At 26.5% G+C, this 25751-nt stretch overlaps 1 protein-coding gene across 3 annotated transcripts; it reads right to left on the bottom strand.

Moving 5' to 3' along the window:
• Positions 1-9: 9 nt before the first annotated feature.
• LOC127287254 (HEAT repeat-containing protein 6) lies at positions 10-25298 on the bottom strand. Of its 3 annotated transcripts, none has more exons than XM_051314085.1 (11): positions 25017-25298; positions 19261-19509; positions 18898-19125; positions 18011-18833; positions 3756-4039; positions 3325-3666; positions 2752-2999; positions 2378-2675; positions 2036-2242; positions 1793-1909; positions 10-1725 (listed from the first exon to the last, which is right to left on the bottom strand). In XM_051314085.1, exons 1-11 carry the CDS (start codon positions 25176-25178, stop codon positions 1597-1599), a joined length of 3087 nt encoding a protein of 1028 aa, XP_051170042.1. In that variant the 5' UTR covers positions 25179-25298; the 3' UTR covers positions 10-1596. The 3 variants fall into 3 exon arrangements, with proteins under 3 accessions (XP_051170042.1, XP_051170044.1, XP_051170043.1); XM_051314087.1 differs by lacking the exon at positions 25017-25298 and adding an exon at positions 22870-23174; XM_051314086.1 differs by lacking the exon at positions 25017-25298 and adding an exon at positions 22980-23174.
• Between the last annotated feature and the right edge of the window lie 453 nt (positions 25299-25751).

Below are 25751 nucleotides of genomic sequence, written 5' to 3'. Positions count from 1 at the left end.
AATTAATAATTAAATTAAATTAAAAAAATGGTCATCAAAGTATTAGTGAAACCATTTCTTCCAAAAAAGAATTTGTCTCAAATCCAAAAAATAGGAGAGACATGGGGCAGAAAAAAAAATTCGACAAGAAAAAAATTTTCGATCACTACTTATATACCAATCTAATGGCACCTCAACTGCGAGAAACAGTTATGATGAATAATTTCCTTAAATATCCCCTCACAATATGCCAAGAATCTTTAATGTTAATATTTAACAGAAATTCAAATCCAATATTCAGCCAACCTCTGTGACTGACCTTTATTATGCGCGGACATTTAAACATCAACTCAACCTCGTTTGGACCTCGCGACTCAAATTCCCGAACCTCGTCAAGCGAGGTCCAGTCAAGGTTCAGGGAAGTTTCGGTGCTGTCCGGGTTATTTTATTTTGATTTTAAAGATCGTCAAAAAAGCTATTGAAATTGGTAATGAAGTTAAAATATTTTTCATTATTCAATTGAAAAAAACGTTTTTCTACCATGATTACTTCAGGTGAATTCTCTCATATGATTTTGAAAACATTTACACATTTCGAAAGGAACTTTTATTTATTGCAAAATGTTTGCTTCTTTTTTTTGTAGATTTCAAAGGATTCAAAGCGGTATAAGAAAAGGAATATGAAAGCACAGGGTGGTGGACATTTTTTTATAAAAATTGTATTCCCGGCAATTTTCGGGTCAATATTTTAAATTTACCGGTCACAAATTTTCGAACAATTAAAGCAGTGTAGAATTTATAGATTTCACAACAAATTATTTCGTGTTATTAGGAGCATAATGCTCGTCCTGATCAGGTCAGGGGGGATGTAACATATTTATAGTTCTAATATTTAATTCAAATTCGAAAGAACCCTTTCCAAATTTTTCGGAAGTCTCAAGATGACTAGAGACAGGAGGAGTAACAGCGGTATATTACTACAGAGAGCGATAATGAAAAAAGGAAAATGACTTCCTTCACTGACCACTCTTTCTATCATACTCCACCACCCAAGCTACCCCTCCTGTCTCTAGTCTTTTTGATGTATCTATTTAATAGCTTTCGCAATTGATACTTCTTTTCATTAGAAGTAAAAATGTTAGACTACAATCACACATTCAATTCACTGGAGTTACCATTACTAAAGTTTTACAGTGTTAAGAAACATGATTTGCATAATACTATTCTGTTCAGTGGCGGATACAGGACGAAAAATTATAACTAAAAAAAAGGTTACCAACATTTTGGTCATCAAATACTGCTCCTAAAGGTTATCACCCCTGGAGCAAAATCTGGATCCGCCACTGATTATGTCAAGAATTTGTTTAGTTGAAATAAATTAAAACGATTTATAATAAGGCTAAAATTATAACGCAGTAAATCCGAAAGGATATTTTGTTGAAGTTTGAATCTATTTTAAATTCATACCTTTTTTCAAGTTGTATTATATTGTAGAACATAACCTGATTTTCTCTTGCAATGTGATGATAATTGAAGTCGTCGAATTCTTCGTAATGATGAATTCAGTAGGTCCAATATTATTTTAATAAATAATTTTAAATCATTGTTATGACCATCATTATGTAAACAAATTTTCTAACGTATTTGCAATTTCTCTTTCCTCCAGTGTAGAACATTCTCGTTTATATTTAGAAAATGTTATTTGAGCATTTATCACATCGCCGGCTTTTTCAGGTAATATATGATTCTGTAACGATAACAATATTAATTAAAATATTTATATATTGAAAAAAATTAACAATTTCAATTTTTACCTGAAATTGTTTCATATAAATTGTAACATCTTCAACATGATCTCCAATTTCCGTCCATAGTGATAGTAAATCTTTCATGTGTGTATGAACAGCAAGATGACTGAGTGTTAGGCACAACTATAATCAGACGTTAACAAAATTAATTCAAAGAATAAATAAAGGAGAAAAATTTTTAAATATTAATTAAAATATTTTTGCTCTACAAAAATAAAAAGAATAAAAATGTGATTGAGAGAATATTACCTGCTGAACAAGGTTGTCTCTATGTGCATATTCAACATAATTAGGTACATGTTGTGAATTTTCTAAAGCTAATATCACACTTTTCCACAGTGATACAATATATTTACCATAAGAATTACAAACTGAAATAGCCCAAGCAGCATTTGTGCGCACTTTAAAATTTATACTGTCACGTATCAATTTTGACAATGTTGGAAATACCTGATCCTAAAATTACAAATTTCTACAATTACAAATTTACACGAATATTCATAATAAAAATGTATAAAATAAAAATTTATAATTTAAAAATAGAAATTTATAAAACATTTACAAAGACGAATAAAATAGAAATATATTTACTTTCCAGGAAGTAGGAAGAATAGAATCCGGCTCACGACTTAAAATCAGTCCTATAGCACGGCAAGCATTCCATTTAACTTTCTGATCATTACTGAGAGTTGCACACTCAATAAGAGATTCCAAACCTTCTGAAGTGTCAGCTAAAATTTGACAATTAGAACTCAAATACAAAATACTTCCAATGACCCTTGTTATATTACATTTGACTTTGTCACTATCTTTTGCTGCCTTGACACTTGATTCATAAATTTTTGGTAATAAAATATCTAACTGTATTGTTTCTAGCTCTGTATTATTTCTGAAATATTAAATTTTAAATCAAATTTTACTTTCCCTAAAGATGCACAAAACATATTTAAAAAAAATTTACTCACTCTATCCTAATAAGACAGTCACATAAACTAGCTAATGCCCACGCGGCTTTTATGCGTACACCAAGATTTTCATCTAACAAAGATAAACATGTAATATCAGCTAAATCCATCAGAAATCCAGTACTTTCTTCTAATGCAGCTAATGTTACTAAAAGTCCTAAAGTTCGTAGGCCTGCAGCTCTAACTGCACTTTGTTGATCACGAGTTGCACCAAATAATAATGTAATTATTAATATACTTTTTTCTCTCTGAAAACATAAGAAATAATTTCAGAGAAAATATTCACCTAATCAGTGACGTGTCTTTACTATGATCAAAAATTTAAAAAAAAAATTAATTACAATATTTTTATTTGGGTAAGAATTTCTCAAATTCTACTAATCAGTTCCGTTATCTTCTTTAAGTAAAATTTCAATAAACATTCAATATAACATTTTGGCCTATAAACTTGGTTCTCAACTTATTCAATTATTAAATAACAAATTTTTCAAATATTTTAATCAAAAAATTATAATTTGTTATAATTGGAGAAATTCTGACCCATTTAATAAAATTTTATTTCTTTTAATTTACCGTCAATTGTGAAAAAACGTTCGTTCCAATGTTACCTAAACAATTGCAAGCAACTTCCTTTAAAATTGCTTCAGAATGTTGTAAAAGATTAATTACTGGCTCGCAAATAATATTCCAAAACAATATAATCGCATCGTCTTTTTTATTATTTGTCTCAAGTTGATTAGCAATAGTATCAATAACACGAAAAACATGAAGAACTATTTGCGGTACTGAGTCTTTTGCAGCTATAATTAATTTTTCGGCCATTATCGTAAGATGTGGATAAATAAGATTTTCAATATTATCAGCAAGTACGCCCAGTAATTTTAAAGATTGAAGTCGTACAGGAACACTTACTGTCTAAAATTGAAATTAATTATTCTTTTTAAATTTTTTACATTTACATGAATTTGTAAATCATTTAATTTTTTTTTTTTCATAGATCTCACCTCATCAGAAATATTTTCTAAGCAAATTTTTAATATCCAGCTAATTTCTTTATCATGTTCGTATTTTAATTTAAAATCTTTTATGCTATTATGATTACTTGAGCCTTCAATATGCAGTTCGTTTTGATTATGAACATGGCACGATCCACAATTTTTCAGAGGCAAACATTTAGAATCATCATTGCCACAAGACATTTCGAAACTATTTATTATTTCTGGTGTAATTGGTTCTGATGAAGCCAAACTTTCAAATACTCCAAGTGCAGCGACTCTTACTGCCGGATCTAATAATGAATAAATGTAATTTAATTTCATAATTTATTGCAGTTTAATTAGGAACAGGACAGGCACATTTTTTAAAATAGTTTATAGTATTATTTTTCTCTACAATTGGAAATTTTCAGGAATTTGAATTTCCATTCCAAAACGAGTAAATATTTTGGTAATTGTTTATTTATTCGGGTAGTAAAGTAAACAATTACCGATATTTCCCACATTAAAACTGACGGAATTATGGCAATGTCAAATTAATAATTATGGACTTTTTATTTAGAAGAATTTTATAAGAAGTCGAATTTTCATTTCATAGAATTTCGATTTAACTACACTTTAGTGAAGAAGATTTTCCAATATATCGAATTTTCAAATAACACTATAAAAATAACTGAAAAGTCTAGAAAAATTTTCATAAAAAATTATTTGTACAACACCTCTAAAACAAGGGCTACTTTACTTTAACGTAAATGCAGCACAAAGTTGTTGATTTCTGCATTCTAATAAATTGTGTCAGTCTGTCATTTCTTTCAGGCATATTAGGGACTCAGTAAAGCTTGCAACATGCCAGCCGTCAAGGCCAAAGCAGAACAAATTCGCGAAAGTCGTTTGCAAACGTGGTTCATGAGATAGAAAAGAACTCAAATATATCTCTGTCCTTTTCTAACGCATGCATCTCGTTCGCGAAGCTGTTCTGCTTTGGCCTTCAGCCATCGGAACAATCCATAGGCGTCGACGCGTACAATTGTGAAGAGACCTAAAGGCCTCAGACCCCACCAAACCGTTGTTAACACAGTTAATTGCTATTAATTATCATCACATTTCGTGTAACTTATACATTTCACACATTCTTGACCACAAAAAAATTATTACACGGAAAAAAATGAATGGATATCATAACCATAAAAATATTGTTATTCATAATATTGTTGGGGTATCCATTCATATGGCTGGCGCAACTTCAAGTATGGAAGAATTTACAAAAAAAATGGTTGTGGGAACCATATAATATTTGTAAATTTGATATGGATGTACCAACCATATGTTTGGTTGTGTTTTCAATATCGCTATGGATTTTACTAGTTTGGATCTCCTATCCATTTTTAAATGGTTACGCTCGTTGATCTAAATAGATGTACGCGTTTGCGCGGTAATCAGACTCGGTCAGCTGGTCACATATTGCGTCATTCTATTTCGCGTCCTAAAAGCGTGTTTGAAAGAAAAAAAGCAATTTTGGCATAAATTAAATTATTTAAAATTGTCTCTAAGTGGTTCGGGTTGGATATAAACAACATGGAAGCTGAGTGCTTTCAATTTTTTTAAAAAGATGGATTCGAGGAATACATACCGCATTTTGAAGGTAAGCAATAATATCAGTAAATTATAGGTTAAAATTCCACGTGCTCAAATCTTTGTTGGATTTTTAATTGCTTTTTTTAAGTTAAATATAATAATGTTTTCACATGATAATTTTACCTTTTTTTAATTTTCAAAAATAACGATTATTAGATATGTATTAATTCCAATTTTTTCTCTACTTCTCTAGAAGAGCTTTTTTATGATGTGTGGCGAGTGTTCTAGAATTATGTCTACAATGTCTACGAAACTGCCGAATTTGATTGTATTCTTGTAAATGACACAGTGGTCCTCAAGCATCGACAGGTTCGACTAAAATGGATCCAAAAATTGACTGAACAAGCTGTTAAAAGACTATTCGTAGATGTAAAAACTGGTTTTCATAAAATCCTAGCTGATCGTTTTCTCGAAAAAACTCAAAATTAAGTTTCACGAAATGTATTTTTAACATTGTATTATATACTGTTCAATAATCAACAATTATATCTTTAATGTTCTTTGGTAAACCATTTTAGTGCACAGTACGTACTCACTAAGCATTAATATATTTGACTTATAGTAAAATAAATACAAAAGCTTGTAGAATAGCTCATTAGATTACTCTTTATAGACGCTAAAACGACTTTGTCTGAAATCAAAACCAATTTTTTTCGAAATATTTTTAAACTGCGTTTTACAATAATTTTTTATATTTTAAGATTACCATTATGCTTAACTTATCATTTAAGCTTTATTTATCTATTTATATTTAAGTTGAAATTCCATTCATTCATCCATTCATATCAATGTATTTGTGCATTAGTTTAGTAACGTTTTGTAACAACTGACTGATTAACTTATTGCTTGTGCTCAAGACCAATTGCTTTTTCTCTATTTTAAAATGAGTTCACATGAGGAGAACCGGAAGAAAATATGTGCACCTTGCGGTCAGAAAATTGCTTTTAGAAAGGTTAAACCAGAAAAGTTTCTTATAAACAAAAAGTTAACTAATTTATGTAATTAAAAAATTTATTAACAATAATTTTAATTTAAATTGGCCTTTTAAAGATACTTTTTTCGTAATCAAGAAAAGTAAGATAGCATATTCTACAAATGCTTAATAAAAATTTCTCATCATTTAAATTAAAACTATTGTTGATAAGTTTTTTAATTAAATTAGTGAACTTTTTGTTTATAAGAAACTTTTCTGGTTTAACCTTTCTAAAAGCAATTTTCTGACCGCAAGGTGCACATATTTTCTTCCTGTTCTCCTCATGTGAACTCATTTTAAAATAGAGAAAAAGCAATTGGTCTTGAGCACAAGCAATAAGTTAATCAGTCAGTTGTTACAAAACGTTACTAAACTAATGCACAAATACATTGATATGAATGGATGAATGAATGGAATTTCAACTTAAATATAAATAGATAAATAAAGCTTAAATGATAAGTTAAGCATAATGGTAATCTTAAAATATAAAAAATTATTGTAAAACGCAGTTTAAAAATATTTCGAAAAAAATTGGTTTTGATTTCAGACAAAGTCGTTTTAGCGTCTATAAAGAGTAATCTAATGAGCTATTCTACAAGCTTTTGTATTTATTTTACTATAAGTCAAATATATTAATGCTTAGTGAGTACGTACTGTGCACTAAAATGGTTTACCAAAGAACATTAAAGATATAATTGTTGATTATTGAACAGTATATAATACAATGTTAAAAATACATTTCGTAAAACTTAATTTTGAGTTTTTTCGAGAAAACGATCAGCTAGGATTTTAAAAAAACCAGTTTTTACATCTACGAATAGTCTTTTAAAAGCTTGTTCATTCAATTTTTGGATCCATTTTAGTTGAACCTGTCGATGCTTGAGGACCACTGTGAAAATAACATAAATAAATAAACTTACAGTCGTAAACATGAACGTAAAAAACAGTTTATGAGTTTAGAGTTTAGAGTTAGAGTGATTTAAAACACGAATTTCATTGTTTTGAAAAAAATCACAACCTGTACAATAATTTATTTGAAATATTTATTTATTTATACAATATAATTATCTTTAAATAAATAATTTTATTGTAGTAATGATAGTAGTAATGATAAAAAAAAACCTTGATAAGTAACCATTATTAAAAGTTTTCTACGAAGACTTGACAAAAATAATTTGTGAAACAAGTTTGGAAAGACGAACTTTTACCGAGTGGAGGCGCCTCCACTTAACTACTCGGTAAAAGTAATTTATTCATTAATGACAGACAATGCTGTCTGCCATTTTTTTTTTGTAACGTTGTAGTCATTTTGTTTTCTTCCTCCTCCAGTGAATGTTTGTGGAAAAGTTGTATTGATCCTAAACTTTTCAATCCAACTTTCCCACAAACATTCACTTCGTATGTATCATTAAATACATTTATGATTTTAGTCGGCCAAAAAAAACTCCCCGACCTCACCCAAACCTTGCAGCCGGGCTGAAGCAGTTTCGCTTTGTCCCCATGATGCAACCTTAAAAAAAAGAATGATTTTATATTACATATTTGTGTCCCGAAATGCAAGTGTAAAAGTGATTGTTGTTTCATTTTTTCAAAATAAATTTATAATACCCACACGGAGAGAAATTTGTCCCTAATTTCGTATGAAAACAACTTACTCATTTAGTAAAACAACTATTGCGACTTTAATAGCATAAAATTTATACCAATTCCACTCTTGGACATACTAAAATAGTTTGGGTTGTTCCCGAGAGATAAAGTGTCGTTGATTCTTCTATATTCGTATAAATGTCATGTGAATATAGGTTTTCATCCTGCCATGCGAATTTCGTTCAAGGCATATACTAATATAGCATCAAACGTTGAGCGATTATTTGACAACTAAGGCTGCAGTCCCATGGCAGCGTTTTGCGTTGCATTTTGTCACTAGACCCTGAGTGTAAACATAGCAAACATATATTTGCATCTCTTTTACACTCATGGTCTAGTGACAAAACGCAACGCAAAACGCTGCCATGGGACTCCAGCCTAATTGGAATAATCGCTCGATGTTGACGCTATATTGGTATGTGCCTTGAACGAATCTCGCACGGCAGAGCGGGGAACTATGTTCACTTGTCATTCGTGCAATATAGACATAAAATTGCTACTAATAACGTTAATGCCAGTGATCTTTTAACGCATGGGAATTTTTGGAACTATTTTAGTATAACTTTAAGCGTTTTTGTTAAGAAAACAGACATACGAAAATCGCTAGTATAGTATTGGTACTTTTAAGGTAGTATTACACTTTACACCGTCAAAAAAAATGGAATTTTTTTTGCATTTTACTGTTCCAAATCATCTTCAAAATATAATCCCAAAATATTAAATCAAAATTCGACGAAATAAAAAAGTTACAGAACAAAATGCAGCGCAGTGTATTTACGCGCACAGCGACAGTTTTGCGTTTTTTATTTAAAAAGAAGTATAATTTGTTTACATAAAAGTTTACAAAATTTTCATATGCACCATTCGAAAGAGCGGTTTTTGGCACATAAGAAATGGCTATTGCAAATTTTTTTTACAGAGTTTAAATGCGAAAATACAGCGTCATATTTTGATAAAAACTTGTACATTTAGGAGTTAAAATTTTAAACGCGTTTTTCTCGAAACCATGTTTTTGAAACTGGCGGAAAGCATAACTCGGGTTCTATTTATCAAAAAAAAAAAAACTATTTTCTTCGTAATTAATGCCTGGAGACATTATTCCTAAAACCGATTATCTATTCCATTTTGGTTTTTAGCTACGACACAAAAACTAACCAAAAAAACCCTTTTTTTTGAAAAATTTTTTGAATTCGCTGCTATTTTGTAATTTTTAAATATTTTTTATCGGGCGAGGCACAATGGCAATTAATAAGAAGAAACTTAAACTTTGCACATTGATAGACTTTTTCTCGTGACATAAATTAAAATAAAAAAATAAAAAAAATAACATAAATAAATAAACTTACAGTCGTAAACATGAACGTAAAAAACAGTTTATGAGTTTAGAGTTTAGAGTTAGAGTGATTTAAAACACGAATTTCATTGTTTTGAAAAAAATCACAACCTGTACAATAATTTATTTGAAATATTTATTTATTTATACAATATAATTATCTTTAAATAAATAATTTTATTGTAGTAATGATAGTAGTAATGATAAAAAAAAACCTTGATAAGTAACCATTATTAAAAGTTTTCTACGAAGACTTGACAAAAATAATTTGTGAAACAAGTTTGGAAAGACGAACTTTTACCGAGTGGAGGCGCCTCCACTTAACTACTCGGTAAAAGTAATTTATTCATTAATGACAGACAATGCTGTCTGCCATTTTTTTTTTGTAACGTTGTAGTCATTTTGTTTTCTTCCTCCTCCAGTGAATGTTTGTGGAAAAGTTGTATTGATCCTAAACTTTTCAATCCAACTTTCCCACAAACATTCACTTCGTATGTATCATTACATACATTGATGATTTTGGACGGCCAAAAAAAACTCCCCGACCTCACCCAAACCTTGCAGCCGGGCTGAAGCAGTTTTGCTTTGTCCCCATGATGCAACCTTAAAAAAAAGAATGATTTTATATTACATATTTGTGTCCCGAAATGCAAGTGTAAAAGTGATTGTTGTTACATTTTTTCAAAATAAATTTATAATACCCACACGGAGAGAAATTTGTCCCTAATTTCGTATGAAAACAACTTACTCATTTAGTAAAACAACTATTGCGACTTTAATAGCATAAAATTTATACCAATACCACTCTTGGACATACTAAAATAGTTTGGGTTGTTCCCGAGAGATAAAGTGTCGTTGATTCTTCTATATTCGTATAAATGTCATGTGAATATAGGTTTTCATCCTGCCATGCGAATTTCGTTCAAGGCATATACTAATATAGCATCAAACGTTGAGCGATTATTTGACAACTAATTGGAATAATCGCTCGATGTTGACGCTATATTGGTATGTGCCTTGAACGAATCTCGCACGGCAGAGCGGGGAACTATGTTCACTTGTCATTCGTGCAATATAGACATAAAATTGCTACTAATAACGTTAATGCCAGTGATCTTTTAACGCATGGGAATTTTTGGAACTATTTTAGTATAACTTTAAGCGTTTTTGTTAAGAAAACAGACATACGAAAATCGCTAGTATAGTATTGGTACTTTTAAGGTAGTATTACACTTTACACCGTCAAAAAAAATGGAATTTTTTTTTGCATTTTACTGTTCCAAATCATCTTCGAAATATAATCCCAAAATATTAAATCAAAATTCGACGAAATAAAAAAGTTACAGAACAAAATGCAGCGCAGTGTATTTACGCGCACAGCGACAGTTTTGCGTTTTTTATTTAAAAAGAAGTATAATTTGTTTACATAAAAGTTTACAAAATTTTCATATGCACCATTCGAAAGAGCGGTTTTTGGCACATAAGAAATGGCTATTGCAAATTTTTTTTACAGAGTTTAAATGCGAAAATACAGCGTCATATTTTGATAAAAACTTGTACATTTAGGAGTTAAAATTTTAAACCCGTTTTTCTCGAAACCATGTTTTTGAAACTGGCGGAAAGCATAACTCGGGTTCTATTTATCAAAAAAAAAAACTATTTTCTTCGTAATTAATGCCTGGAGACATTATTCCTAAAACCGATTATCTATTCCATTTTGGTTTTTAGCTACGACCCAAAAACTAACCAAAAAACCCTTTTTTTTTGAAAAATTTTTTGAATTCGCTGCTATTTTGTAATTTTTAAATATTTTTTATCGGGCGAGGCACAATGGCAATTAATAAGAAGAAACTTAAACTTTGCACATTGATAGACTTTTTCTCGTGACATAAATTAAAATAAAAAAATAAAAAAAACACAGTGGTCCTCAAGCATCGACAGGTTCGACTAAAATGGATCCAAAAATTGACTGAACAAGCTTTTAAAAGACTATTCGTAGATGTAAAAACTGGTTTTCATAAAATCCTAGCTGATCGTTTTCTCGAAAAAACTCAAAATTAAGTTTCACGAAATGTATTTTTAACATTGTATTATATACTGTTCAATAATCAACAATTATATCTTTAATGTTCTTTGGTAAACCATTTTAGTGCACAGTACGTACTCACTAAGCATTAATATATTTGACTTATAGTAAAATAAATACAAAAGCTTGTAGAATAGCTCATTAGATTACTCTTTATAGACGCTAAAACGACTTTGTCTGAAATCAAAACCAATTTTTTTCGAAATATTTTTAAACTGCGTTTTACAATAATTTTTTATATTTTAAGATTACCATTATGCTTAACTTATCATTTAAGCTTTATTTATCTATTTATATTTAAGTTGAAATTCCATTCATTCATCCATTCATATCAATGTATTTGTGCATTAGTTTAGTAACGTTTTGTAACAACTGACTGATTAACTTATTGCTTGTGCTCAAGACCAATTGCTTTTTCTCTATTTTAAAATGAGTTCACATGAGGAGAACCGGAAGAAAATATGTGCACCTTGCGGTCAGAAAATTGCTTTTAGAAAGGTTAAACCAGAAAAGTTTCTTATAAACAAAAAGTTAACTAATTTATGTAATTAAAAAATTTATCAACAATAATTTTAATTTAAATTGGCCTTTTAAAGATACTTTTTTCGTAATCAAGAAAAGTAAGATAGCATATTCTACAAATGCTTAATAAAAATTTCTCATCATTTAAATTAAAACTATTGTTGATAAGTTTTTTAATTAAATTAGTGAACTTTTTGTTTATAAGAAACTTTTCTGGTTTAACCTTTCTAAAAGCAATTTTCTGACCGCAAGGTGCACATATTTTCTTCCTGTTCTCCTCATGTGAACTCATTTTAAAATAGAGAAAAAGCAATTGGTCTTGAGCACAAGCAATAAGTTAATCAGTCAGTTGTTACAAAACGTTACTAAACTAATGCACAAATACATTGATATGAATGGATGAATGAATGGAATTTCAACTTAAATATAAATAGATAAATAAAGCTTAAATGATAAGTTAAGCATAATGGTAATCTTAAAATATAAAAAATTATTGTAAAACGCAGTTTAAAAATATTTCGAAAAAAATTGGTTTTGATTTCAGACAAAGTCGTTTTAGCGTCTATAAAGAGTAATCTAATGAGCTATTCTACAAGCTTTTGTATTTATTTTACTATAAGTCAAATATATTAATGCTTAGTGAGTACGTACTGTGCACTAAAATGGTTTACCAAAGAACATTAAAGATATAATTGTTGATTATTGAACAGTATATAATACAATGTTAAAAATACATTTCGTAAAACTTAATTTTGAGTTTTTTCGAGAAAACGATCAGCTAGGATTTTAAAAAAACCAGTTTTTACATCTACGAATAGTCTTTTAAAAGCTTGTTCATTCAATTTTTGGATCCATTTTAGTTGAACCTGTCGATGCTTGAGGACCACTGTGATGATTTGCATTCTTCTTTCTCAGTCATAATTTGCAAATGGGGAAATGGTTCCATGCTTGCAACTTTACGCCATAAATTATAATTATAATATTATTAAAAGTATATCGCGATATTATTTTAAGTTGTTCGCGCGAATTATTATATATAATATTATATTTTATTGTAATAAACATTCCATTGAACAAATTATACTTATATATATTTATATATAATTAATAATTATATAATAATTATATATATAAATAATATTATAATATTATATTTCAATATATTATTTAATGAGATAATCGCAAATTAAACATTTACGTTTTATTGGAAAAAATAAATATGTTAATATGATACGCAATGTTTTAAATTTATTAAAAATAACCTTATTAATAATATAATTAAGAAAATAAAATAAATATTAAGTATAACCATATAAAATAGATACGTTAACTATATTAATATAGTACACAGGTCAATGGTTGCAGCAACAATTAAAAATGGTTGTGACATCCATAGTGAGATTTGTGCTACTTCCATATTATATGGTTCACACAGCTATATAGCTTTGTTATTGCATCAATATACAGCTAACTATTTTATATGGATGTAGAATCCATAGATATGGATGGGACGTATTTTTCAATATAATATGGTTGGGGCAACCAGACGTGTGGATGTGACATCCATTGCTTTTTTTCAGTGTACATTGTAACAGGAGGTATTGTTGTGTCCTTATACATATAATTAATAAATATTTTATATTGGGGCTAATAGGTCTAGTTTTAATAACTTTGGTTCAAACATTTTTCTAAATGTCAGAAATTGTAGGAGGATTGTTTTCCTTTAAATTGTAAGTAGTGCGAATTTTTTTATGAACATTAAATAGCCAGCGTACTGACCCGCTCGCATCAGAAAACCGAACAATTCAACAGATTCCTTTGTAAAATTTATTGTTTTAATGTTAGTTAAACAAATAATTTTTTATAACACCTTGCGTCAAAAACTCGACTAAAGTACAATTTTTTAAGCACTAGTGCGTAAAAAGTACTTTTTACGCACGCTAGTGTTTAAAAAACTTCACTTTAATCGAGTTTTTGACGCAAAATGTTATAAAAAATTATGTATGGGGCACGGGCGCAAATAGGGGAATCGAGACTCACGCGAGTCTCGATTCCCCTACTTTTTGCGCCCTTGCCACATAAATAACTATTGTGTAAATTTGATTTATTGGTTTTGATTAATAATATTGATTTATTAATTTCATATTGCTAATACTGCTAGCTATACTATTTTCTCTTCATTGAAAATTATTTTTTATTGAATTGTAGTCGCTTGGCAGTTTATTGGTTAATGTAATTGTTATTTAATAATTTTTTTGTGGTCAAGAATGTGCAAAATGTATATGTTACACGAAATGTGATGATGATTAATAGTAATTAACTGTGTTAACGACGGTTGGTAGGGTCTGAAGCCTTTAGGTCGACTGCGCAATTGTACGCATATGGGTTCTTCCGATGGCTGACGGCTGGCGGGTCGCTAGCTGCACCGAGCCCAAGAAGACTAGAACCAGGAGGTGAAACTTCCACGCTTTACCGCAGTGAGTAGTGGCATGGTAAGCGTGCACACGGTGGGTGTGTCGTTTAAGTTCGTGCACTGCTAATAGAACGAATTTACGAATTCTGCGCATACTATCCATGTAGGTTTTGAAGGGGAAATTTCGTAGCAAGCAGCTGCAAATGTTTGCGTCTGCTTGGTTAGGTAAATTATATAATAATAAAATGCTTGGTCTGTCCTTCTGTCCTAACTTGAAGTTGGCCTTTTCTGATTTCACGTGTTTTTTTGAATAGTAATCTTATGACGTGTCAAATTTTGACAATTCTTTTTCTCATTTTTGCCAAAGTTGTATAATTGTGTTTCCAAATTTCGGAATAAGTTTCTTTAAAATTCCAAATTCGAAAATTCAATTCACGAAGCTGAAGTACACAACGTTTACCAACGAAATTCTTTTTAAAGTTGTATATTGATTCAAAAATTGTACAAAAAATGTATGATGAGAAAAAAGATGCGCCAGGAAATTTCGTATAAGATAGTAATTTGAAAAACATTTATTTTTAAAAATTAATTTTTAAGGTACCAGGTGCCAACGAATACCTATTAAATATTAATTATAAAAACACAGGCCTCGAATCAACTTAAAGACACAAAAAAGTCGTTTCAGTCGATTTATATTCCAAAAAAAAGTGGATTTGTTTTTTATTTTAACAAAAATATTTTACAGATTTTTAAATAAAATTTTTTTTTTTTTTAATAATAATCCTTTTCGAAGGGTTAAAATTGAAATTTTTAGAAATAATTAAATTTCAAAGATATTGTTAATTTTCAAACAATTATTAAATTTTCCAGAACTGAAAATAATTTATCAAACAATTTTTGGAAAACATTTTTTAAATTTAATTGAATTTTCAAAGATTTAAAATTGAGATTTTTGAAATTAATTGAAACTTTAAGTGTTTTGTAATTAAAATTTTAGATGATTTCACTAAAAATTTATTAGAAAATGCGGACAAAATACAATAATTTGAAAAATGGTTTCAGATAGTTGAATTTTCAAAGAATATTATTAAAATAGTTAAAAATAATTGAATTTCCTTAGAGTTATAATTGAAATTATTAAATTTCAAAAAAAAAAAAATTTCGATGTAAAATTTTAGAAATAATTAAATTTTAGATGCTTTTAAATTCAAATTATTGAAAATTCAATTAATTTTGAATTCCAATTTTTGAGAATAATGAAATTATATTTGATTTTAAATTGAAAATTTTTGGGAAATAATTGAATTTTAATTGAAATTTTGGATAATAATTTAATTGAAGTTCATTTTTGATTGAAAATTTGGATAATTAATTTTGAATAGAAATTTTAGAAAATAATTGAACTTTATTTCATTTTAAATTGAAAACTTGGTAAATAATTAAATTTTAATTGAAATTTTGGATAATAATTTAATTTAAGTTCATTTTTGATTGAAAATTTGGTTAATTAATTTTGAATAGAAATTTTAGAAAATAATTGAATTTTATTTCATTTTAAATTGAAAACTTGGTAAATAATTAAATATTTAATTGAAAATTTTGGGTAATAATTGAATTTTAGTTTATTTTGAATTGAAATTTTTAAAAAATAATTAAATTTTATTGTGATATTTTTTTTTAAAAATTATAAACAATTGTTAAATTTCATAAAAATTTTAATTGAAAAATAATTTTGATATAATTGAATTTGTGATGTATTTCATTAAAATTATTAAAATTAATTAATGTAGTGAAGAATCATTTTAGTTTAAAATTTGTTAAATAATTTAATTGAAGAAGATATGATGAAGATCTACATTTTATACTAGAAAAATGTATTTTATTTACATTTTTTCAAATGTTAAAAAAAATGTCGCATTTTATTAAAAGAAGTCGATAAAAGTCTTATTTTTGAAAAAAGTCAGAAAAAGTCGTATAATCCGAGGCTTGTAAACATATAATTTTCATTATTATCATTTAATATGTAATAATATTCTAATAAATTAAATTATTATTGATAATATTAATCTTTAATTTCTTTATAACAAACAATTAAACACTCAATTTGGCGCGCTTGCGCGCGTTTAATTTTGCTAGTTACATATAATTAATTAAATATAATCGCATCAAAAAATTTATGGGTAAACCATTTGCCATAACCGCATAAACAGAAACTTAAAAACAGCGTCTGCTACATTTCAAATATCAGTGTCAAGAAAGTATGCGCAGAACACTGAAATTCGTCTGAATAGCAATGCACGAACGATAAGCCACGCCTTCTAGTGGCTTGTTTGTCACGCCGCATCTTTACAACGGAGTTTCCCCTCCTGGTTCTAGTCTTCTTGACCGAGCCACAAAGCACTTAAAACTCTAGCGGAAAGTAGCATTTTTCGTCGAAATTGATTGCAGCTCTTGCTTCATTTGAACGTTAACTTACAAACTCGTCAGAAAAAGGCTTCTTTTAACTTTCTTTGCACAATGAATCAATAATTAAATTTAAAAATTGATTTTTAACATTTACTTTAGTATTTTGACAAAAAAAAGGAAGGGGGTAAAATGGGATAAAGCAAAAAAATAAAAACTAAGCGTTGTACGATGAGGTACCTCCGCAACAAACAACGAGACGCATGAATTTTCTCCAAATTTCAAATGGCCTAACACTTAATTGACCAAAATTAAATTGGCCTAAAAGTCGCATGGACTAATTATTACTTGGCCTAATCTTCATTCAATCTAATTTCTCATTTGTATTAATTCTCAGTTGGCCTAATCTTAATGTAACCTAATTCTCACTTGGTCTAAGTTTTATTTGTCACCCGTTCATGAACGCGAAGCATGAGAGAGAAAGTGACAGAACATATTTTTGTTTTTTTCTCTCTTATGAGTCACGTTCACAAGCGGGTGACAAATAAAAATTTAGGCCAGGTCATAATAAGGTCAAGTTAAGGATTAGTCCAAATAATAATTAGGCCAGATGAAAATTATTTCAAATGAGAATTATGGCAAATGATGTTTAGGCCAAGTAACAATTAGTCCATACGACTTTTAGGCCAATTGAATTTAGGACAATTAAGTTTCAGGTCATTTAAAATTTGGAGAATATTCATGCACCTCCAACGAACACTAATACAATTATAATATAAAATATAGATTTATCGATAGTCGACACTCTTTACAATGGTTTATCCAGGAATGGATTTTTCATCGAACGTGTGCTGCCGCCCTAACAAGAATAACCGTATCTGCATTTCAGATGAGTTTCCTACTTGCCACTGCCACCAATAAGTGACTTATCCAAAATGTAGTTACTGCTACTCTTGTTGGGACGGCAGTGTGTCCTGCCTCCGTTGATATGACAACATTGAGATAACAACCCTTAATAAAATTCGCCCTAGTCTTTTAATTTTAGTCGACTATAGGAAAAGTTTTGTTTAATATTTTAAAATAATATTTTATCCAATGCAGTACATAAAAGTTTACCAATTCCTTACTTTTTTTGCAATCTTAGAGAAAAATGACACTAAAAAATGGTTTATAAAAATGTTTCCCGTTTTTATAAAAGATTAAAATAATTATTAGTAAAATTAATTATTATTATAAAAATAATTCTAAATACCTTTGTGAATTGTTAGATTTTTGCAATTTCTTATTAATTCCGAAGCAAGTTCAGGTTTTAAACGATGATAAGGTGTACATTCTGCTAATGTTGATGCACATTTGAGTACATGTATTAAAACAGCAACATTGTGTTCAGTATTTAATGATAATGACACCGTATAATGTATTTCTTTTATCACTGAACTTAAAAGTGCAAAAACTGTTATAAATGAAGAATGTTCATTATCTTCAGCATGTTGTAAAATATGTCTAGAACCTCTGAGAAGTTCACACATTATCATCCACGATATTTGTCTCACTTTATATGATGAATCCTTTAAAATAAGTCTCGTTAATACACGAGCATTAATTTGTGAACCACTGGCAACAATTTGTGTCCAATAACCAAATAATTCACGACTTGAAAAATTCATAACAATATTGTACAATAATTGTACAGTTTCAAGTCGAATTTTCGAATCCATTTGTATTAAATCAAATGATAATTCAGTATCTGATGTATCAGAATCACTAGAGAATTTTGGAATAAATTTTGGATTTGATGATGATTCATTTTTTGTATTAGTTACTGCTTTTGGGGGTAATTGTTTTTTTGATCTTGTTTTTTTTGTACACTTTGTTTTTGAAATTGTACATGTATTTACTGGTATATTCATAATTGCTGGACGAAGTTGTTGTGGAATTAGAAATGGATAATCTTTAATACCACAAAATAGAAAAGCCTGTATTACGCCTAGTAATTCACCGATATTATCCACAGAACTAATAATTACTTTTTCACTACTAATGATCCGTAAAATACGTACACATGTGCAAATTTTCTGAAATAAATTTTTTTTTAGTCTTTCTTCAGACAAAAATCGATATAAAAATATTTTTACTTACTCTTTTGAAATATTTTTCATTTTCAAGAGATGAAAATAAAATTTTCAGTACAATTTCTTTGATTAGTAGTAAATAATCTATTGACATGGTGATTTGATTTTTTTCCTTGTTTATTAATATTGCTTCCAAGCAACATAATGAATGAAAATTTAGTTCGTCACTATGGGAACCCGAACTATAAAGGAAACGACATAATAGGGAATTTTCTCCCAATAATTTTCTTATGTCCTGTAATACAAAAATTTTGCTTTCTATTTAACAGATTTATCGAAATTTTTAAATAAAATTTGTTTTGTCAAAATTATTTTTAAGATTAAATTGCAACTGTATCGACAATTTTCGATAAATATATAGGATACTAACTTGAGAATAATTACTATAGGCACAAGTTGAAAAAAATGTTTGTAGCGCAATAAGAACGTCAATTTGTGATTCCGATTCTGAATATTCTAGAGTTTCCAAAAGCCATCGTTTACAAATCATCAACGTTTGATCTTGAAATGTAGCACCATTTTTCAAAAGTGATGTTAAATACTCAGAAGTAGCTTTAACTAAACATTCTTCAGTCGGTTGTACAGAGGCACATAATTGATTAACCAGAAGCATTATTGACTGTAATAAAAAAAAGGCGCTATAAAAGTATATTACAGATTTTGGTCTGATTTTTGACGGTAGATTGGGTCCAATCACAAATTAATTTTTATTCTCTCTCAAAGAAAAAAGAATCCTTAATGCCGCTTTATTTTTATTTAATATTTTATCCCTAAAAACACCCAAGAAATAAGTTTCAATTAACCTTCGCGCTACTGAGAAGTTTTGTATACGAGGACTACCAAAAGCTATACGCGGGGTAACCCAAACGTTTCTTTTTTTAATTTTTATGTTCCAAAAATGACATTGCATTCATCAAGATTTTTTAATTTATTTTTTTTTACAAATTATTTATTTTTAATACAAATAATGTATTTTAATAATGTTGCTATGAATTTTGCATTTTAAACAATTTAATATTGCAAATTTATATCATTTTTGAATAAACCAAATTATCAAATTTTTAACAAATTTTTACCTTTTTATAGATTTAATTATTATTAAGGCAAGGGACCGGTGAAATTTCAACTCATCGAAATTAATGTTGTTAAGGGGTGTCAATTTTTTTTTCTGGCATTATTTCGGATCTAAAATTATTGTGAATTATCAAAATTAAAAAAAAAAATTTCAGGCCTCGAATCGACTTAAAGGCACAAAAAAAGTCGTTTTAGTCGATTTATATTTAAAAAAAAGTCGAAAAAGTCGATTTTTTTTATTTTAACTAAAATATTTTACAGATTTTTAAATAAATCTTTTTTTTAAATAATAATACTTTTGGAAGGGTTAAAGTTGAAAATTTTTAGAAATAATTGAATTTCAAAAGATTTTGTTAATTTTCAGACAATAATTAAATTTTACAGAAATAAAAATAATTTATTAAATAATTTTAGATAACATTTTTTAAATATAATTAAATATTCAAAGATTTACAATTGAGATTTTTGAAATTAATTGAACTTCAAGTGATTTTTAATTAAAAATTTTGGATGATTTCAATAAAAAATTTATTAGAAATTGCGGACAAAAATACAATAATCTGAAAACCATTTTTAATTGAAAAATGGTTTCAGATAATTGAATTTCCTTAGAGTTATAATTGAAATTATAAAATTTCAAAAAATTATAAAAAAATTAAATTTTAGAAGCTTTTAAATTCAAATTTTTGAAAATAATTGAAATTGTGGATAATAATTTAATTTTAGTTGGTTTTTGATTGAAAATTTTGATAATAATTAATTTTGAATTGAAATTTTTAAAAATAATTGATTTTAGTTGATTTTGAATTTAAAATTTTGAGAAATAATTGAATTTTAATTTAAATTTTTGATAATAATTTAATTTTAATTGAGTTTTTATTGAAAATTTTGATAATTAATTTTAAATTAAAATTTTTAAAAATAATTGAATTTTAGTTGATTTTGAATTGAAAATTTTGAAAATAATAGAATTTTAATTGAAATTTTGGATAATAATTCAATTTTAGTTGGTTTTTGATTAAAAATTTTGATAATAATTAATTTTGAATTGAAATTTTTAAAAATAATTGAATTTTTTTGATTTTAAATTGGAATTTTGGAAAATAATTGAATTCTAGTTGATTTTGAATTTAAAATTTTGAAAATAATTAATGTTTCCAATTATTTTGAGAAATAATTGAATTTTAATTGAAATTTTGGATAATAATTTAATTTTAATTGATTTTTTATTGAAAATTTTGATAATTAATTTTAAATTAAAATTTTTAAAAATAATTGAATTTTATTTGATTTTAAATTGAAATTTTGGAAAATAATTGAATTTTATTTGATATTGAATTGATTTATGATTTTGAATTAAAAATTTTTGGTTATTTTATCTGATATGTTTTTAAAATTATAAACAATTGTTAAATTTCATAAAAATTTTAATTGAAAAATAATTTGAAATAATTGAATTTGTGATGTATTTCATTAAAATTATTAAAAATAATTAATTTAGTGAAAAATTTTAGTTAAAAATTTGTTAAATAATTGAAATAAAGAAAATCTGAAGATCTGCATTTTATACTAAAAAAAATTTATTTTATTTACAAATTTTTTTTTTTAAATGTAAAAAAAGTCGAAATAGTCGCATTTTATTAAAATAAGTCGAAAAAAGTCGTATTTTTGAAAAAAAGTCGGAAATAGTCGAAAAAGTCGTATAATCCGAGGCCTGAATTTTTTGACCATTTTAGAAATTTTATTTTTTGAAAATATTAACATTTTTAAAAATCCATACAATTGTTCAGAATCAAGAAAAATTGCCGATAAAAAATAATAAATTTGTGGAAAAAGTTCAATTTTTAAAAAGTAATTGATAAAATTTAAATAAAAAATAATTGGTCTTGTAATTTTTAACAATTTTGCCATTTTATTTATTTTTCAGAAATTTTATTTTTTGAAAAAATTGAATTGAATGCCCTATATCTGGAAATTACTAAAAGATTATTTTGCAAAAAGTTTAAGAGTGGAAATGACGATTCTTTTTTATTTAACTAATTTGTTTAAAATTAATTTTTTTTTTTTTTTCAAAATAAAGTTTTTGAACACTAGGATCGTTGACTTTACTCATAGAAAAGCAAACTAAAATGTATTTATTTAAAAAAGCGCGAAAAAAGAAAAAAAAATTTTGTAAACAAATTATTTTAAAAAAAAAATAAACGAATAACAAACAAATTTATAAAACATTTTGCAAAATGTTCTTAGTATTAATCCAGGTATGAAAAAATAAAAAAAAAAAAAATCGTGCTTAAAGTTGAAAAAAAATATTATTTTTTATATATAAAATTTAAAAAGAAAATTTCGTTAACATATTTCAATACACGATGCGAAACTAAAACTTTCCTCTCTTGGCACAATTCCTAAATTCAGTAGGAACAAAAAATGTTTAATTTTTTTAACTAACTTATTTTTTTTAAATAATTGAATTTAAAAAAAAATTGTTTAATTTTGGAAAAGATACAAATGAAATTTTTAAAAGTAATTGAATTTCTATTAAGTTAAAATTTTTCGAAATAATTTAATTTCTATTAAGTTTAGCTTTTTGGAAATAATTGAATTTCATGTGATTTAAAACTGAAATTCTTTGTAGTTTTATTTGGAGAAATTGTTTTTTTCTTCTTTTTTTTTAGAAATTTCTAACAATTATTGAATTTTTCAAAATATTTAATTGAAAAATATTTTCAGATAATTGAATTTTTGAAGAATTTTATGAAAATAATTGAAAATAATTAATTTAGTCTGAAGAATTTTTGTTAAAAATTTGTTGAGTAATTAATTTTTAAAAAAAGCTGTATTCTAAAAAAGTCGTATTTTCTTTAAAAATTTTGTCAAAAATTTTACAAAAAAAAAAATCGAATCTTACTAATAAAATAGGATGAAAAAATTCGCATTTTTGAAAAAAGTTGGAAAATGTCGGAAAAGTCGTACAATCCAAAGCGGCGTGGCCGTAAATTATATATTAATTTTCCTCACGTTTGTTTCTCGTAATCAACAACTGTTTCTTCTTATGTCGACTATTAAACATGATTATTCTTCTTTCGTCGATAATTTTTATTATCAATTAATGTAAATTAAACTTTCACTTCACATTTTAAAATTGAATTAATAAAAATCGATATAATAATGATTTTAATGGCGATTAATCCAAGAGTGATTTCGCTTTCCACGCGGTCGATTTCATTCAGCTAAACGCTAATTGACATGCGTTGTTTCTATGGCAACACACAGGGACGATTTAATCAGAAAGAAAACCCAAATCGGGGGCGCATGATTTTCCAATAAAAATCATTAGTTACCATTTTCATTTTAAAGAATTCTATTACATATTACATATCCGCTTTTTTAATTATATTCTTTAAAATCTCTCGTATGGATTTTTCAAAAAAAATTATTTTTTATAAAATTCTCAATTAAATTTAATGAATTATAAAAGGAAATCTAAAAATTTGAAGTTCGAAAAATGTGTTTTTCAATTTTTTCACTAGAACAGGGATCACAATACCTTATTTCTTGAAAATAAATAAAAAAGTAAATTATAATTCATCTTTTTACTTGTTTTAAATCATTATTTGCCAAAAATAGGTGACGAAAGGTTAAAGGGTAATTAACGATGTAAAATAACTAATTTTTATCCATTCAACTTTAAATTAATTGACATTTTTAATCAATGACTAAATCATTAATAGTTGAAATTTTAAGTAAATTAATTTTTGAATAAATTTAATATTAAATTAGGTAATAAAAATTTGGTTTCATTGAAATTCGTATAATTTAAAAATTGAAATGAATTAAAATTCGCATTATTTAAAACTCAAAATGAATTAAAACTTGAATAAAATTTAATTCGTATAATTTTAAACTTAAATCAATTAAAATTTTTGAAAAATTAAATTTCAAATCATTTAAAACTTAAATTAATTAAAAGTGGAAATTAAATTTTAAATTTAAATACAATGCTGAATTACGCAACGTTTATGGTCAACGATTAGAAATCAATTTTTATTTAACACAGAAAATTATAAAATTGTTTACCTAAAAAAAATATTTTTTATACTTTGTTGATTCATAAAAACTACAAGAAATATATTTTAGGCAAAAAATTATAGAATTTTTCATTTTAAAAAATTATTTTAAAAATCGTTTATCATAAAAGTTGCCTACTTCAGCTACGTATTTAGATTTAATTTCATTTTGGATTGTTTAAAATTTGAACAGATTTTCAAATTTGGATATATTTAAATTCTGACAATTTTAACCTTTTAAACAATTAAAATTCAAATAATTTGAAACTTAAATCAATTATTTTTTGGATAAATTAAAATTCTGATGATTTGAAACTTAAATTGTTTGAAATTTCAATAATTTTAAGTTTCGATTGATTGAATTTGCATTTGTTTATAATTTTAATTAATAAATTTGTTTTCATCAATAAAACTTAAGACAATTGAATAATTAAAATTTAGAATGAATTTAAATTTGAATCGTTCAAAATTTGAAAAAAAAATTTAAATATGTATAAATTAAAATTCAGATAATTGGAAACTTAAATCAATTAAAATTCGAATAGATTGAAAATTTAAATCCATTAATCTTTAGCAAAATTGGAATTTCATTAATTTTAAGTTTCAATTTATTGATTAAGGATTTACTAAAAAATTTAATTAATTTTGTTTTGATCATTAAAAATTAGTTTCATCATTTGAAATTTTGTATAAATTAAAATTTGAACAGATTCAAATTTTGATAAATAAATTTTGGTCTGAATTGATGAAACAAAATTTTTTTTACACTTGTATAACCAAAAAAGATATTAAAATAATAAAAAAAATTCTAATTATATAAAATTCTATTGTATATTTTTTATTTCCATGCGTATAATATTGATGTTAATTTTATTAAATTTGACACGTGCATATTTTTATAGGTTAGAAAACATCGATATCAAATAATTAAATAACTTGAAGAATTATTATAATTAAGTTAATATAAATATTAAAAATATAAACTTACACTATTGTCAGTTGCAAGTAATAATTTATGATTAGATTTATTTAATTCACATAGATAATCCTTTATTACTTTTTTATTAATCTGCTTTTCATTTATTAGATACTTTATAAGAAATTTAATTTTAGCAGAATCATCTGTAGTTATCAGTTGATTAGAGTGCATTATTTTAAATAATTTTATTATATTTTTATATTTAATACACAGGAATTTGATTCTTTTTAAATCATTCCTTTTTTAAAGTACTGGGGCATTTAAACAAACACAGAAAATGTATTCTTTTCCAAACCGGTAATATGACGTAATTTGAAGTTCCAATCAGGGTTGTGTAATTAACTTTGAAATTTTCAACAACTGTAAAATACGTAAATAGTATTATACGTAAAATGACGTGAAATCATTTATTATTTCAATAATTGCAATTTATATGAATTTATTTTGCGAATAAAATCTATTATATTGATAATTATTGCATAAATCAATTAAATATTTTTTCTTGGACAATTGTCAAAGGATTGGGCGCGCATCCAATTCAAAACATACTGTTGTGAAATCAGCCTAAGACTGCGTTCAAACGGCTTGCCGTTTACGGAATTGCGCTTCGGGAGCACTTGAAATGCAATTCCGTAACGGCAACCGTAACATGTATTTACAAGTAAGTTACCTACCCATCCCTATCAACCTGTAAATTGTCACATTTTAGAACTTTCTCTTAATTTATAGATGTGTGGTGCATTT

This window comes from Leptopilina boulardi, unplaced genomic scaffold (assembly GCF_019393585.1).
Source record: "Leptopilina boulardi isolate dan_hultmark-lab unplaced genomic scaffold, ZJU_Lbou_2.1 LbouV2_368, whole genome shotgun sequence".
Lineage (NCBI taxonomy): Eukaryota > Metazoa > Arthropoda > Insecta > Hymenoptera > Figitidae > Leptopilina > Leptopilina boulardi.
This window is presented reverse-complemented; position numbering and strand designations above follow the sequence as displayed.

What these genes read in the sequence shown, in the direction of transcription:
- LOC127287254 (XM_051314085.1), bottom strand. Translation starts at nt 25,178, where the DNA reads ATGCACTCTAATCAACTGATAACTACAGATGATTCTGCTAAAATTAAA. An exon ending in TACTTGCAACTGACAATAGT is followed by an intron (nt 19,510 to 25,016) that starts GTAAGTTTATAT and finishes TTTTTATTACAG; the next exon opens with TCAATAATGCTTCTGGTTAA. An exon ending in AAATCTAACAATTCACAAAG is followed by an intron (nt 4,040 to 18,010) that starts GTATTTAGAATT and finishes ATTCATTATTAG; the next exon opens with ATCCGGCAGTAAGAGTCGCT.